General features: G+C 42.7%; 1 protein-coding gene across 2 annotated transcripts in view; it reads left to right on the forward strand.

Moving 5' to 3' along the window:
- Positions 1-16,716, forward strand: part of GLP1R (glucagon like peptide 1 receptor) — an 88,868-nt gene that overhangs the window by 46,737 nt on the left and 25,415 nt on the right. For both annotated transcript variants that reach the window (XM_072641993.1, XM_072641994.1), the window contains exons 4-7: positions 5,954-6,066; positions 6,601-6,707; positions 9,438-9,591; positions 12,386-12,545. In XM_072641993.1, the coding sequence (XP_072498094.1) occupies positions 5,954-6,066; positions 6,601-6,707; positions 9,438-9,591; positions 12,386-12,545 (534 nt within the window). The remainder of the gene's footprint in view (positions 1-5,953; positions 6,067-6,600; positions 6,708-9,437; positions 9,592-12,385; positions 12,546-16,716) is intronic.

Below are 16,716 nucleotides of genomic sequence, written 5' to 3' on the forward strand. Positions count from 1 at the left end.
TGGAAAAGTAATTATATTGCAGAGAGAGACCAATGAAATTTTGCACAGATGATTACCTGCTGGGGTCTAAGTGTAAAATAAAGGGATGGGACTAGATGATTATAGCACCTACTATGTGCTAGACACTTTACAAATATTATCTCAGTTGCTCCTCATAACCACTCTGGAAAGTAGGTGCTATTATTATATATTTTGTTGTTGAGTTATTTCAGTCATATCCAACTCTTTGTGACCCCATTGGGGTTTTCTTGGCAAAGATACACTCATCTGCCATGTCCTTTCCAGCTCATTTTACAGATGAGGAAATTGAGGCAAACTGGGTTAAGCAACTTGACCAGGGTTACACATTTAGTAAGTGTCTGAGGTTAGATTTGAACTCAGAACAGGAGTCTTTCTGATTCTAAGTCTAGCACTCTATCCACTGTACCCCCTAACGGCCCATTATTATATTTTATAGTGGAGGAACCTGAGGCAGAGGTTAAGGGTAGCACTGTAAATATCTGAGGTTAAATTTGAACTCAGATCTAGAACTTAGTGCTCTGCTGTACCATCTGGCTGCCTCAGGATCCAACTCTACACCCATTATCCTATAATCCTAAATCACTTAATGGGCATCAGTTTCCTGCTTTGTTAAAAATGAGTCATTTGGGTTAACTAGTGGTCTTAGAGGTCCCCTCTAGTACCAGATGGATGCTTCCATGACTGATGCCCTCTCTCATCTAGACTACTGTAATAACTCATCACCTGCCAAATGGAAAGCCTTTGTAGCTAGATCAGCAGCCCCTGCCAGACCATGGTCTCTGTTAGCCTTGGAGGGGTCACCTCCACAGCACAGCAGCCATGGGAGGATGACTTTAATGGAGGAAATGATTCACCCCTAAATTCTCAGCCACACATTTAGTTTGCTCAGGAAACCTTTCCTTGGGGAGAATGTCATGGCTAACTTCAGCATCAGCCTTGCCCAAAGTTAATGCAAACTCTGAGCTAGCAAAATCATAATTAATGGAGTTTTACTGCATATTCTCTTGGGGTTTTTATATAAAAATCATGAGGAGGGTGAAAGCTGAGCTTTACACTATTAATATTTGACTTTGTTCATCTTCTTTGTAAAGGATGGGGAGGGATGAGGCCCTAGGTTCCAGACATCAGTGGAGGTAGCTCCAAAGAGGAAGCATTTTGAGAGCTTACATTTATATAATGGATAGAGTTGGACTAGAAACCAGGAAGTTTTGTTCAATCGTGTCATGACCCCATGGACCATGTCTTTGGGATTTTCTTGGCAAAGGTAATGGAGTGGTTTGCCATTTCCTTCTCCAATGGAATAAGCAGAGATTAAGTACCTTACCCAGGGTCACACAGCTAATAAATTTCTGAGATTGGATTTGAACTTAGGTCTTCCTGACTGTAGGCCCAGTGTTCTATCCACTGAGGTTTCCTCCTAGAAGTCAGGATGACTTTGTGTTCAAGCATGCCTTTTGACACATAGTGGGTGACTCTGGGCAACTTCTCAGTTGACAGCTAGGTGTCACAGTGGATAGAGTGCCAGATATGAAGTCAGGAAAACTCTTCCTGAGTTCAAATCCTGTGCTAGACACTTACTAGCTATATCACCCTGGGCAAGTCACTTAACCCTGTTTGCCTTAGTTTCCTCATCTGTTAAATAAGCTGGAAAAGGAAATGGCAAATCATTCTAGTATTTCTGCCAAGAAAAGTCCCATTGGGGTCACAAAGAGTCAGACATGACTGAAATGACTCAACAAAAAACCTCTCATTTGCTTTAGTATGTGACTCTAAGACTAGAAGGTGCTGATCTGAGTAAGTAAAGAGACTTTCCTCCTCTAGGAGTTCCCTCTATCAATGAAAGGGGCAGCTAGGTGGTACAGTGGATAGAGCACCAGTGCAGGAGTCAGGAAGACCTGAGTTCAAAGCTCACCTCAGACACTTGACACTCACTAGCTATGTGACCTTGGGCAAGTCACTTAACCCCAATTGCCTCATGCTGGGTCATCTGCATTCATCCTGATGAATATCTGGTCACTGGATTCAGATGGCTCTGGAGAAAAAGTGAGGCTGGTGACCTGCACAGCCCTCCCTCACTCAAAAAACAAAGTCAAATGCAAATCATGTCATCATTTTCTCTGATGGCATGGTCTTCTTCGGCAACAAAGGACGAACACACATACAATCAATGAAAGCACACATCTAGTCTTCAATGTTATTCTTTTAAATTAATTATTTTCACAAGCATTTATTATTTCACAAGCTCACTGCCCCTCCCCCACTGAACAATCAAAATGAAATTAAATGCTCATTACATATATTTTAGTCTAGCAAAACAAATTCCCACATTGACCATGCTCCAAAATCTATGTAAGTCTCTCTTCAGTATAAGTCTATCAGCTCTTTGCCAGGTGAATGCCATGTTTCACCTTTCGTCTTCTTAAATCATGGTTTTTCATCGCATTCATCAGAATTCTAAAGACTTTAAAAGTTGTTTTTCTCTATAATGTCATTACAGAAATTGTTCTCCCAGTTCTGCTTACCTCACTCTGCATCAGATCATACCTATTGTTTTTCTAAGAGATGTATGTGTCCGTATTGACCTAACCAGCCAGCGTTTTGACAATCCCCTCCTCCTACATATTTTTTCCTCCTTTGGTTTCCATGACTCTATTGGTCCTTCTCTTGTCCAGAATGCTCTTTCTCAGTCTCTTTTGTAGGATCATTAACTATTTTGTACCTACTAAATATGAAGGACCCCAAGGCTCCGTTCTAGTTCTCTCTGTCAGCAAGGAACCCAACATATACAAGAGGGCTTGCTGCACAGGTTCTTAGATCTGCTTTTCTAAAAGGAAAGAAACTTTTGAGGGGTCAACAATCTACTTTAATCAAACACATACATCATTCACATCATTCAGGGGAAAAAGTCCGCGCCCTGAACTTCAGAGAAAGTACAAAGAAATAATAATCAACAGACAGGGCTTCCAACTGACTGACCTTAAGCAATACATACATCACAGATCAATAGACAGATCCAGCTGTCTGACCATACATACATAATTACCAGAGAGAGAAGTACCAACATCTGAGTTTTCAAAGCTGGGGGTAAGGGGCTCCTTAGCAGCTGCCCATAGTCTTGTCTGGCCAAACACTTCCTAGGAGTAAACCCCAAAGTAAAACCTCACCTCAGAGTATTTATACACTTTTCAGAGTCAGAGAAGCCTTGAGAAGCACTGTGTTAGAAATTAACAAAAGGTGTGGGCCTCCCCAAATCAAGCTCCGCTTAATGGGTAGACTCATTAATAGGTGGGGAAGATCTTTAATTCTCATTAGCATTACATCCTCCTATCTCTACTTTCTTAGGGATCTGCTCCCATGGGTTCAATTTTCATCTCTCTGCAGATGACTCCCAATCTATATGTCTAGCCCCCAATCTCTCTCCTGAGCTTTAGTCCCACAATTACCTGTACTACCTCTCCATCTGGATGTCCCATTGGCCACTTTCACTCAATGGAGCTCATTATCTTTTCCCCTAAACTTGCTTTTCCTCCAAACTTCTCTATTTCTGTGAAGGGTACCACTATCCTTTCAATCACCAAGTACACAACCTTCAAATAATCTTTGACTGTTACCATGCCCTTCCCTGTCCCCCACCCCCATCCTAGCAATTGCTAAATCTTGTGATTCTGAGTCTCCTGGACTTGTTCCTTTTTCTGCACTCAGAGTCTTTCATCTCCTGTCATCTGGAGTACTGTATAAGCCTCTTAATTAATCTTTCAGCATGCTTCCACTATTTTTCTCTTCTAACCTGTCCACCATAGAATTGCCAAAATAATAGTCCTAAGACACAAGCCCAACTACATCACCCCATTTTACAGATGAGGGAACTGAGATTAATTGACTTGCCCAGGGTCACACAGGTAGTTAGTATCTTTGGCTGGATTTGATCTCAAGTCTTCCTGACCCTGGGCTCAACTCTGTCTACTGTACCATCTAGCTGCCTGATAAAATATAGATTCCTTGGTCTGTCATGTAAAGCTCTCCACAATCTGGCTCCCTCCTATATTTCTAGACTTCTCGTATATTACTGCTCTTTGTGAACTTTACGTTCCAGATCGCTTGTTCTTTGAATGAACAAATGTTCTGCCCTTTTCACAGACTGCACCTCCCCTTTCCCCATACCTGGTATGCTCTCCCTATTCACCTCTGCCTTGAAGAATCGCTAGTTACCTTGTGGACTCAGTTCAGATACACATCTACTTTTTTCATCCCCCATTTGTTAGCATTCTCTCAGTTATCTTTATTTACTTTTCAGCTGTATTCTCCAGTAGAATGTAAAGACAAAAAATGCCATCTGATCTACTAGTTGACATAGCTAGTTGCCTTGGAGAAATCTTTCATGTATAGATGGTCTTGCAGGGAAGAGGAAACCTTTAACCATGCCATGGAGAGGAGGCAGTAGGGAGGGGTAGTATTGGAGTATATTCCAGGCTTAGAAATGAACACTGTAGCCCTTTGGTTTATATGATGCATTTTTGTTTGTCATAATGCTGTGTACATCTCTGTATCACACACACACACATGCACATACACAGTGGGGTCAGGGTGCTGAGGGCAGGGGCTGAGACTCCCTCATCAGAATGGGAGACATAAGAACCGTTTATTTTCCACTTTATCTCCCACAGAACCCAGCACAAAGCTTTGCCTATGGCAATTACTCAGGACACTTTGTGGAAAAGAGCAGGAGGTAGACACTGACCTAATGTGTCTCAGAGGAAGCATGACAGGCAATAGTGGGGGCTGGCCAACTTGCTCCCCTCAGAGCAGTCATTACATCGTTTAGTGGGTGTGATTAAGAAGCTGTAAGCAGGGATGTGGAAAAGGCTTGTCTCATTAAAGACCTGTTGGCACCAAACTATCTCTTAGCAAATGCCAATTTTGATGGTTAGGAGCAAAGAGGAGGAGACAGAGTCTAAAAATCTTACCCCTAGGGGTCCTCCACCTTAAACAAACCCAGCTAGCTTACTCCTCTGAACTTCCACTCTGTATTTCTCTCATCTCCAGGTCTTCCTATCTTAAGGGTTATTTATCCTTCCTCTCCTCTGTCTCCCCCACTTCCTTTCTCCTTGAGATGCTTAGGCCTTCTTTTCCTCCTCCTGGTTCCTCCATCAGCCCTGCCCACACCACACTTTACCATTCCTGCCAGTGTCCTCTCCCCATCCTTCCTCCAGCCATGGGCAGCATCCACAGAGTTGTTCCTACCCTTGAGGTTGTTGGGGTTTTTTTTGAAGATCAGAGTTAAGGGCATATCTGTTGGGAAGTAGGTCAGAGAAGGTTTGAGGCTACTGTGGGGGTATTTATCAGAGGAAGAAGGCTCACTTCTCACTCAGAGGAGAGGAAGAGGGGATTGGAAGGACTGAGATGGGAGTAAGAAGATTTTTCATTGGCGACTTGACACTTTTAATACTACCTATGGCAATCTGGACTGGGGAGTCAAGAAGGGGGAGGGAAGGAGATGAAAGAATGCACTGTCCTTTGGGTTGGTGATTGGAGGCAGAGAGTATGTGAGGCACCTAATTACCTAATTATTTATCCTGGCACGTGGAGAAGAGAGAGAAGCTAGGATGTGTGTTCTTTCTGGTAGCTAACAACATCTTTCTGTCCCCATTTCCCCATATCTCCTTCTCTGCCTATTTCTCCATGTTCTCTCAATCATCCTGTCTTTCATAATCTTGTCCTGCATCCCCAAATTCCCATTTCTTCCCATATCTTCATCTCCCATTTTTCTTACCTTCTATCTCCATGTCTCCTATCCATTTCCCCATATTTCCTGTTTTCCCAACTTCCTGTCTCCCAATATCTCCATCTCTCCTTGTATCTACTCCTTCTCTCTCTCTCTCTTTCTCCATATTTCCATCTTGTCAATCTTCTTGGGTCTCTCCTCTCCCCTCAGTGTCTCAGGGACATGTGTATCGATTCTGCACAAAGGAGGGAGTGTGGCTACAGGACAAAAACTCCAGCATGCCCTGGAGGGACCTGTCAGAGTGTGAAGACTGGTCAGAAGAGGTAAGCTGGGGTGTGAACAGACTAGGGGAAAGGAAGGCTAAGTGGATGATAACTGGAGAGGGGAACAGAGTGATCCACTTGTATGTGAGAAGGAATCAGGACAAGACATCAATCTGGGCTGGAAGGCTCTGGGAAGTCATGAACTCACCTGGATCATCATCCATCCCCTACTTTCAGGTTCTGTGCATAGAATGCATTCTGGGTCACTGGGGTGACCTGTCCTGCTCTAGCAGGAGATCCTCCAGGTACTATTCCCCCTACCTGAGAGACCACTTGTAGTGTCCCTAGGAGCATGCAGACAACTGTCTCTGCCTCTCTCATCCCTTAAACCAGAAGCTGGCTCTTATGATCCAAGGGAGTGGGCAAGGAATGGGCCAAGATTGTTGGAGATGATTTCAAGCCCCAAGTAGACTCTATGGACCAGATGTACCACAGCTGGGGGAGATCACTATCATACTGGTCTGAGTGGGGAGGAGATTGGAAATAACAGCCCTGTCCCTGTCCCTGTCCCTCCCCCAACCCATACCCACACAGAGCCACCCTGAGGAGCAGCTTCTGTCTTTCACCGTCATCTACACTGTGGGCTATGCGCTGTCCTTCTCAGCTTTGGTCATCGCCACAGCCATCCTCCTTCGATTCAGGTAACTAATGGGAACTGGGTAGGAAAAATGTTGGAGTCAGGATGGGGGAAAGTGGGGATGGGATCTTCTCTACAACTGCAGCCTGCCCCTACCTTTGCAATGGAGTATTATAATAAGTAAGGATGATGGGTTTTGAGTCAGAAGACCTGGGTTTGAATCCCCTTTCTGTACTTCAGTTCATCATCTATGATCTTAACGGAGTTGGTCTGAGGATTCTGCTAGATTTAATTCTCCAGTCCTAAGGAATGCCTCTGGGAAGGTCCATCTTCTTTTCAGTGGACTAAAATAAAAATCAGTGACCATTAATTGAGTATCTATTATGCTAGGAAAGAAGCAGTAAGATGGTTCAATGGATAAAGTACTGGGCCTGGAGTCAGGAAGACCTGAGTTCAAATGTAGCCTCAGATACTCACTAGCTGTGTGACCCTGGGCAAGTCACTTAACTTCTGTTTACCTTAGTCCATTGGAGAAGTTTGTAAAAAACAAAACAAAAACAAAAAACCCAAATGGGGTCATGAAGTATAGGATCTGACTGAAAATCACTTGAACCATAAAGACAATATTATTCTAGGAATCTCATGTTAGGATTCTAATAGGTAGATTCATCCAAAATCTCCCATTCCTGTTGGGTTGTTGTTTTTGTTTTTTTTAAAGATTTCTATAATCTCTTAAAAATGACAAATAGTAGAAAGGTCACTAGAATTAAGTCCAGATTTAAGGAAGCCTAAATTTTCATTTCGGCTTATCGCTAATTAGCTATGTAATCCTACGGAAGCCAGTTTGTTTGTCTGGGCCTCATTTGTAAAATGGAGGGGTTGGAAGAGCTGATCTTTCCAGTTCCAACAGTCCAGGTTTGATGATTCACTGAGATGACCTTCCTGGTGTTAATCAGCTCCCAAAACAAAGTCCTTCCCCAGGGTCAAGCCTCAATCCTAACAGCTACCATTCTAATTTGTTGCCTGAATATAAACTAGTCTTTGAAAGCTGGCTACCATCTGTTAAATAGGGGAAAAGAGAGGAAATTTGTCTAGACAGGGAGAATAGCATGAACTCGGACATGTAGTCGGGAAAATGTGTGACATGGAGGGTGAGAGGGTGGCAAGGGAAGGGGAGAATAAGGAGACTTTATTCATGGTGGTCTTCAAATATTTTTTAAAGACTTTGCATGCCAGGTAGAAGGGTTTGGATAGGCAGTGGAGAGCAACAGGAGGTTTTAAGGTGATGAGGGCTTTTCTTTGTATCTCCAGCACTTCACTCAGTGAAGACACACAGTAGGTGCTTAATATATGCCAGGTAGTAGGCAGGCAGCCTAGACCTAACCCATTACCATTTCAGATGTTCTGTTGCTCCTTTTGCTCCATTGGGGGTAGGGGAGGGGAAGAGTCCCACTGGGAGTCAATGGGGAGATGCTTTGTAGTCACTGGCTCAACTCTATTTAGGAAGTGGGGTGTGTGTGCGCGTGTGTGTGTGCGTGTGCGTGTATATGTTTTGGAATGGATAGAGTCATGGGCCTAGAGTCAGGAAGACCTGAATTCATATCCAACCATAGAAAATGACTAGCTGGGTGACCCTAGGTAAGTCACTTAACCATTCTCTGCCTCAATTTCCTCATTTGTAAAATGGAGATAAAAACACCTCCCCCACAGATTATTGTGGGAATCAGATGAGATATTTGTAAAGTGCTTACCATAATGCCTGGGGACAGCTAGGTGGTACAGTGGATAGAGCACCAGTGCAGGAGTCAGGAGGACCTGAGTTCAAATCTCACCTCAGACACTTGACACTCACTAACTGTGTGACCTTGGGCAAATCACTTAACCCCAATTGCTTCATCCCAGGTCATCTCCAGTCAACCTGATGAATATCTGGTCACTGGATTCAAATGGCTCTGGAGGAGAAATGAGGCTGGTGACCTGCACAGCCCTCCCTCACTGAAAACAAAGTCAAGTGCGAGTCATGTCATTATTTCTCTGATGGCATGGTCTTCTTTGGCAACGAAGGACAAACACACACATACCACAATGCCTGACATGTAGTAGATTTTTTATATATATATACATATTATATGTATCTATGTAGATATAGATATAGATAGATAGATAGATATAGATATCTAGATAGATAGATAGATAGATGGATGGATGGATGGATGTTAGGTGCTGTTGCTGTTCTATGAGTATGTGTGTGTGTATGTGTGTGTGAATGTGCACACGTACGTGTGGTAAAATGGATGGAGTATTGGACCTGGAGTCAGGAAGACCTGAGTTCGAATTCAACCATAGACAATGGCTAGCTGAATGACTGAACTTAAGTCACTTAACCACTCTCTGCCTCAGTTTCCCCATCTGTAAAATGAGTATAATAATAGCACTTCCCCCGTTCCAAGGTTATTGTAGGGATCAAATGAGGTAAAGTGCTTACCACAGTACCTGATATGTAGTAGATGATATATGGATATAGAAAAATAGATATAGATACATATCTAGACACATATATCTAGATATCTAGATATATCTATAGATGTTAGGTGCTGTGTGTGTGTGTGTGTGTATATGTATTCATGCAAGCATGTACATACTTGGCCATATGACTATGTACTGGGGAACTCTGACAGCTGATGCTGACCTGCCCTGGCATAAAAATGGTAGGATGGAGTGGGGTGAGGTAAGACCACCACATGGAAGCTGGTGCTGGACAGTGGTGGGGCTGAGGGCTGTGCTTTCCCCACAGACATCTGCACTGTACCCGGAACTACATCCATTTGAATCTGTTCATGTCCTTCATCCTCCGAGCTTTGTCGGTCTTCATCAGGGATGCTGTGTTGAAGTGGATGTATGGTACAGCTACCCAACATTACCAATGGGACGGCCTTCTCTCCTACCAGGTCTGTGGGTAGGAGTGTATGGATGTCTATGTGGGAGTGGGTGTGAGGGGTGATGGGAGTTCGAAAGTATGAGGGGAGAATAGAGAGAGGAGGAGAGAGCTGGGCAAAGAAGGTTAGGAAGGAAATAAACATTTATTCCCAGGCACTGTGCTTTATAAATATTATCTCATATAATCCTCATAACAACCTGAGGCATAGGTACTATTATGACCCCCATTTTACAGTGGAAGAAATTGAAGAAGGTAGAGGTTAAGTGACTTGCCCAGGGTCACTCAGCTAGGAAGTATCTGAGGCTGGGTGTGAATTCTGGACTTCCTGACTCTAGGCCCAAAGATAGTAGTAGATGTTTTGTCATTTTGTCATAACTCTGTGGCCCCATTTGGTGTTTTCTTGGCAAAGATACTGGAATGGTTTGCCATTTTCTTCTCCAGCTCATTTTACGATGATGAAACTAAGGCAAACAGGGTTAAATGACTTGCCCAGGGTCACATAGCTAGTAAGTGTCTGAGGTCAGATTTGAACTCAGGTCCTCCTGACTCCAGGCCTATCCATTTTGCCACCTAGCTTACCTAAGGGTAGTAGTAGCAGTAGCAGTAGTAGTAGCAGTAGTAGTAGTAGTACCAGTACTAGTAGTAGCACTAGAAATAGTGATAAAAATGACAATGATAGGCCATGTGTGTATATTACTTTAATTTTACAAAATACTTTCCATAGCAATCAACATGCATTAAGGGTTATAATATAGTAACATATAATATTACATGTTATTAAAACAGAATTAATATGTAATATAATATTATAGTGATATAATAATATAATATAGTAATATTATAATAATATAATAATGAATAATATAACAATTATTGAGTACCTGCTGTGTGCCAGGCTCTGTATTAGGTACTAGGAATCCAAAGACAAAAATGAAATTCACTAGCTTTGTAACCCAAGGCAACTCCCCGTGCCTCAGTTTCCTCATCAATAAAATTAAGGACTTGGACTTAGTGACTTCTTAGGTCCCTTCCCAAATCTGTTAGCATATGAAACAGTGTCTGTCTCAAGGAGCTTACATTTTATTGGGGGAAAACAATTTGTACACGCATATGTGTATGTGTGTGTATGTATGTGTATACATATATGTACACATATAGACACATTATATATATATCATACAAAATAATTACTAGATCATTTTGATGGGGGGAAGGAAACATATAACTTACTAAGAACCTACTATGCGCCAGGCACTATGCTAATTATTTGATAATGTTAATGCTAGCAATTTGATCAAAATAATTACTTGATAAATAATTTTATAATAACTTGATAATATTTGATAATCATTTGATAATGAGATCAAAGTTTAGGCAGGGAGATGACTAGAAGCTGAGGGGAAGGGTGGTCAGAAAAGATCTGATGGAGGATGGGTTGCTATTGTGAGCTAAGTATTTAAAAAGTCATTTCATTTGATCCTCATCACACTCTTGTAAGGGAGATGCTATTATTATCCCAATTTTCAGGTAAGAAAACCGAGGAGCAAAGAAGCATATGACTTGCCCAGGGTCATATAGGTAGTTTCTGAGGCAGGATTCAAATCCAAGTCTTCTAGATAGAGTAGCATTCCATCCACTATTTCACCAGTTCTTAAACTTTTTGGTTTCAGGACCTCTTTACCCCTTTAAAAATTATCAAGGAAGGACCCCATAAAGGGCTTTTGTTTCTGAGCCAAGCTCCAACCTGAATCAATTATGAAACTTTCAGTGTGAAACAGATGTATGCTACAAAGCTAGGCAGCTAGGTGGTTGACAGAATGTAAGACCTGAGTCAGAAAAATTCCTCTTCCTGAGTTCAAATCTGGCTTCAGACACTTATTAGCTGTGTGACCCTGAGCAAGTCACTTAACCCTCTTTGCCTCTGTTTCCTCATTTGTAAAAATGAGCTGCAGAAAGAAATGGCAAAGCACTCCAGTATCTTTGCCAAGAAAACCCCAAATGGGGTCACAAAGAGTCAGTTGTGACTGAAATAACTGGACAACAACAAATCCGTGCTTTATTTATTTATTTTTGTTGTTGAGGATCTAGACTTAAGGAAGTGATGGAGAAAATGTGAATTATGAATATTAAATTTAAAAATATGTTGTGGATACTCCCTTCTCCTGAAAGCCACTTGTTAAATATTCATTAGCACACTCCTAGTTATCTCTATTGATGCTGACTTCATTAAAAATGGGAAAATCTTAGTATTATTATAAAAATAGTTTTGATCTTGTGGGTTCCCAGACCACACTTTGAGAAACCACTGCACTACATTAGACTGCTTAATAATGAAAATGAATTCCATATACCGAGTCTAAGAAGATATGGGGAAAGGAAGAAATAAAGTCATTACCTTCAGGGAATTTCTAGTCTGATGAGTTCCTGGGTCAGGGTGCCTCCAAGATTGTGGGGGAAATGGTCTTTGCCTTTAATGAGCCTCCAATCTTAGGATGGGGAGATTTTGTCTCTGCCCTCAGAGAACTTCCAGTCTTGTGGGAGTGGCATCCTCTTCTCTCACAAGGTAGACTCAGTGTCTGCTTTCAGGGGGCTTCCAGTCTTATGGGGAATACATAGTCCTTACTTCTAGGAAATCTTCAGACTTGGTGGAAGAGGTGGGGGTAGGAAGGTCAAGTTCTTGCACCCCCCCAGAAGCTCTCAGTATGATGGGAAAGACACAGATCCTGGCTGAGGGGAGTTCCATGTTTACTGCAGCAAAGATTTATTCAGCCATGAGCATTAATGTGGGTCTCGCCCTTTCACAGGAGTCCCTGAGCTGCCGCCTGGTGTTTATCATGATGCAGTACTGTGTGGCCGCCAACTACTACTGGCTTCTGGTGGAGGGCATCTACCTGTACACCCTACTTGTGCTGTCTGTCTTCTCTGAACAAAGGGTCTTCAGACTCTACGTATTCATTGGCTGGGGTAAGGGGTTATGTGGAGGAAGGAGCTGGGGCCTGGGTCCCTCAGGGTTATCCCATAGCAAACTGTAGGCTCTCCCTGTGGGGACCTTGCTCCCAGGAAGTATGAGATAGTCATACTCCACCTGCCTCTTCCCACCCAGCTGGATCATGGGTCTTTAGGGCTTTATCCACCACCTCTACCCTCATTGTTATCCAACAGACCTTCATGCCAAGAGTTGAGGGGAAGCTACAAGAATAAATGAAATAGTCCTTGTCCTGAGTGAGCTTACAATTAGGAACATGATTGGAAACATCTTTTGGGGGACATAGTCACTAGGTTGAGTATTTAAGGCATTTCTGCTGTGTTTTAAGTTTTAAGTTTTACAGAGGCCATTCCTTACAACAAACCGGTGAGGTAGGCAGCACAGTTATTTAGAGAGGTTAAATAGGGTGGAGGGGAGCAGACAATCAAACCCATCATTACAGTGGGAGGATCTCCCAGTTTGAAAATTCCCTTCACCAGTTCACATCTGTACATGCTCTGCAATTTATAGATCAGAGAGTTGCCTGGGGCACAGAAAGTTTAAGTGACTTGCCATAGGTCGAACAGTATATGTTAAAGGCAAGACTTGAGCCAGGTCTTTGTGAGCCTGAGGCCAGTTCCCTATCCACCATGGCACATTATTACCTCTCTGTTGTAATTATTATTATCCCCATTTTATGGCTGAAATGATTGAAGCTCAGAAATGTAAAGTGTCTCACCCACAGTCACACCTCTCCTGACTCTTAAGTTCCTTCATGCTAGCTCTTGCCTTGCTGCCTCCACCCCCATAGTCACATTCTTCAGAATGTCCAGCCTTCACTTCACTATTTTGCTAGGAATTCTTGGAAGAAGAGCCTCCTGTCTTCATCTGGCTATCTTCCTCCACCCCCACTCAATGTCATAATCTCTTCTGTGTAATCTCTCCACCCTGCAGGTTGGGGCTACCACCTCTTCTGATCCTTCTCTTAGCAGCCAATTTGGTCAAAGGAATGGTCAACACTGGGAGCTGGGAAGGAGAAAAAGGGGTTTCCGTCTAGGATAGGACACTGTGGGGCCTTGGAATTTACCAGTGTGTATGTTTTGGGGGAAGGGATCTCCTGAGAGAGTCTGAGGTCACAGGTGTGTTTATCTGTGCTTTGTCTCACCTGGGAAGGGTGGGAAGACTGGCTTAATATCCCCTATCACCCAACAAAATCTGCTGTCCCTGCTGGGTCTTAGAATGGAAGGGAAGAGAAGATAGCTCTTCCTGAGAATCAGACTGGGTTTTCTTGGTTTCTGGTGGGTGGGAGGGGAGCTCTGGGGTAATTGAAAGGGTAGCTGATGTGACAGGAGGCCTGAAGCAGGAGGTTGGTGGTGGGGACAGGGGTTGGAGTGGAAGGGTGGCTGGAAAGGAACAATGAGTATGAATGGAGCCCAGCTGGAAATGTTTTAGCCAAAAAAGTTTGCTGACTATTATTGTGCCCTTTTTTTTGCTGGAACATTTCTGGTTGTGTTTCTGCCTTTCACCATGCAAAGACTCACCTGAGGAGAGTGGGGGGGTGGACTAGGTTGGGAGATTATTGGAGGGGGGAAGGGAGATAGAGCTTGGGAGCCTCCTAAAGCTGACTTGAATAGTGGGCCTGGAGTCAGGAAGACTTGAATTCAAATCAGACCTCAACTATTTCTTAGCTGTGTGACCCTGGGCAAGTCTTCACCTCTGTTTGCCTCAGTTTCTCAACTGTCAAATGGGGTTAATAATAGTACCTACCTCACAGGGTTGTTGTGAGGATCAAATAAGATAGTATTTGTAAAAGTGCTTAGCAGCCTACCTGGCATATAGTAGGTGTATAATAAATGCTTATTCCTTTCCTTCCTTGAACTGAGAAAACTTTGGTGATGATAACACTTGGGGAAAAAAATCCTGTCCCCTTCTACCCTACCTTGCTCTTCTCTTGTATGTAACCACAGCTCATCCTCCCCCAAAATGTCCCTCTTGTTATCTCCCCCATTACTGTTTGTAAGTTTGGTCTCCCTGTGCCCCTGACATCAGACTCTCTCTCCCTTGCACCCCCACCATCCATCAGTTGATCACTCATCCTTCAAAAGAATAACATTGCCCTGGAAAGAATAATGGATGATTTCCAGTCAGAAGAACTGGGTCTTAGGATTGCTTCTGCTACTTACTGCTTGAGTGCTTAGCTCAGTGCCTAATACATGCCTAATAAATGCTTGTTGCCTTGACTTGATGACCTGACTTGAGTCATCATGGGCCAAACATTTCCTCTCTCTGGGTCTCAGCCTTCTCACCCATAAAAAAACAGAGGAGGGGATTATCAAGGGACTTTAATTTTTTTGTGTGTCCTAGTAAATGTTTAACATTTAGTTAAATGTAGTGCACAGGGCATACTTTCAGGTTTAATCTACATTACTAACATTTCCTTAAGTCTAGACAATCAGCGAAACAACAAATCAAGTCCTGATGTGCAGCGTTGGCTGATTTCAGAGGTGTCAATGCTCACGTTGAAAGTTTTACAATCCCCTTCTTCAAGGGCTTGTTGGAGCTGGGTAGTCCTTGGGCCTCTTTGGCAGTCTGGTAGAGATTATGGACCCTTTCTCCAGAATAATGTTTTCAAATGCATAAAACAAAATACATAGGAAAATAATTCTATGGAAACATAGCTATCAACCATGAAGAAAAAGTTCACAGAATCCAAGTTAAGAACCACTGGACTAGATAATATCTAAGGCCTCCTCTGGCTTTTTGTTTCTTAGCTTGACCTCTTTCTTCATGTTCTTACTGCCATTATCACTGCCCTGGACTGTCTCCTAACTGACTCCCAGCTTCCAGGCTCTCTTCAATCCTTTCTGCACAAAATGGACAGATTATTCTTCCACAAATAGCATTTTCACATGTCATTCTCTTGTTCCAAATCTCATGGCCCCCAATCCACCTGCCATTCTAGGCCCTCTCAAACCTAGCATTATTTCTGTAGGCTCATTTCTTGTTACTGTCTCTGGATTCTGCTCTAGCGATTTACTCATGCCTACCTCTTTGTTCTTTCAAAGGCCACTTTCTTTGCCTGGAAGGGAACTCGTCTGCCCCAAGAAAACACCTTAGATTGACCCCACCTGGCTCACATCTCACTATTACTCTAGTCTCCTTGGAAGTTCATTAGACCCTCAACATGATCCTTTGTAAGTTCTTATATGTGTCCTGTGTATTGACTATACGTACTTGACTGGACCCAGAGCTGCCCAAGGATGGGAACCCAATCCATCAAGCTCTACTATATGCAAACCACCATGCTAGGTCCTGGGAATAAGAAGAAAAAAAATATTAAGTCCCTGACCTCAGGGAGTTTAAATTCTAAGGGATGAAGGAAGGGCCATGAACAGATAACTCTATATATGATCATTTCAAGAGGAGGGAGGGAACACAAACAACTAAGAGGCTCAGGAAAGATCTCCTATAGAAGGCAGGTGGCCCATGAACTGAGGCTTGTAGTAAGCTAGAAATTCTGAAAGGCAGAGATAATAAAGGGAGTGCAATCTAAGCAGGGGGTTCAGCCGAGACAAAGGAACTGAGGTGGAAGATAGTGTGTACAAGGCACAAGTAGGCCATTTTGACCAGAACATAGAGTTCATGAAGAGAAATAATGGATGGTAAGCTTGGAAAGGCAAGCTAGAGCCAGACTGGAAAGAGCTTTTTGTCTATTTTTTTAAAATGAACTAGACAAACAGCAACAAACATAATAAAAAGAGGATTATTTATGAGACCACGAATATATTACATACAGCTTGTTTTAAGTACGTATTAAATTTAACACTGTAGGACCCATACCACTCTGCTTTTTTGAATCCCATTCTGTGTATTATTAAATGTTTCACTGATCCTTTCTTCCTTCTTTCCCTCCTCTCTCTTTTCATTCTTTTTCTTCCTTCTTCCCTTCTTCCCTCCCTTCTTTTTCTTCCTTCCTTCCTTCCTTCCTTTCTTCCTTTCTCTCTCTCTTTCTCTCTTTCTTCCTTTTCTTTCTTTTCTTCCATCATTATCCCTCCTCCTTCCCTTTACAACTCTTTCCTCATCCCTAAAAAATGAAAGCCCTTCTTTGTAACAAATAAGTATAGGCAATCAAAACAAGTTGTGAAAGACTTTAAATACTAAACTGAGGAC

Source organism: Notamacropus eugenii, chromosome 2 (genome assembly GCF_028372415.1).
Source record: "Notamacropus eugenii isolate mMacEug1 chromosome 2, mMacEug1.pri_v2, whole genome shotgun sequence".
In the NCBI taxonomy this organism is placed as follows: domain Eukaryota; kingdom Metazoa; phylum Chordata; class Mammalia; order Diprotodontia; family Macropodidae; genus Notamacropus; species Notamacropus eugenii.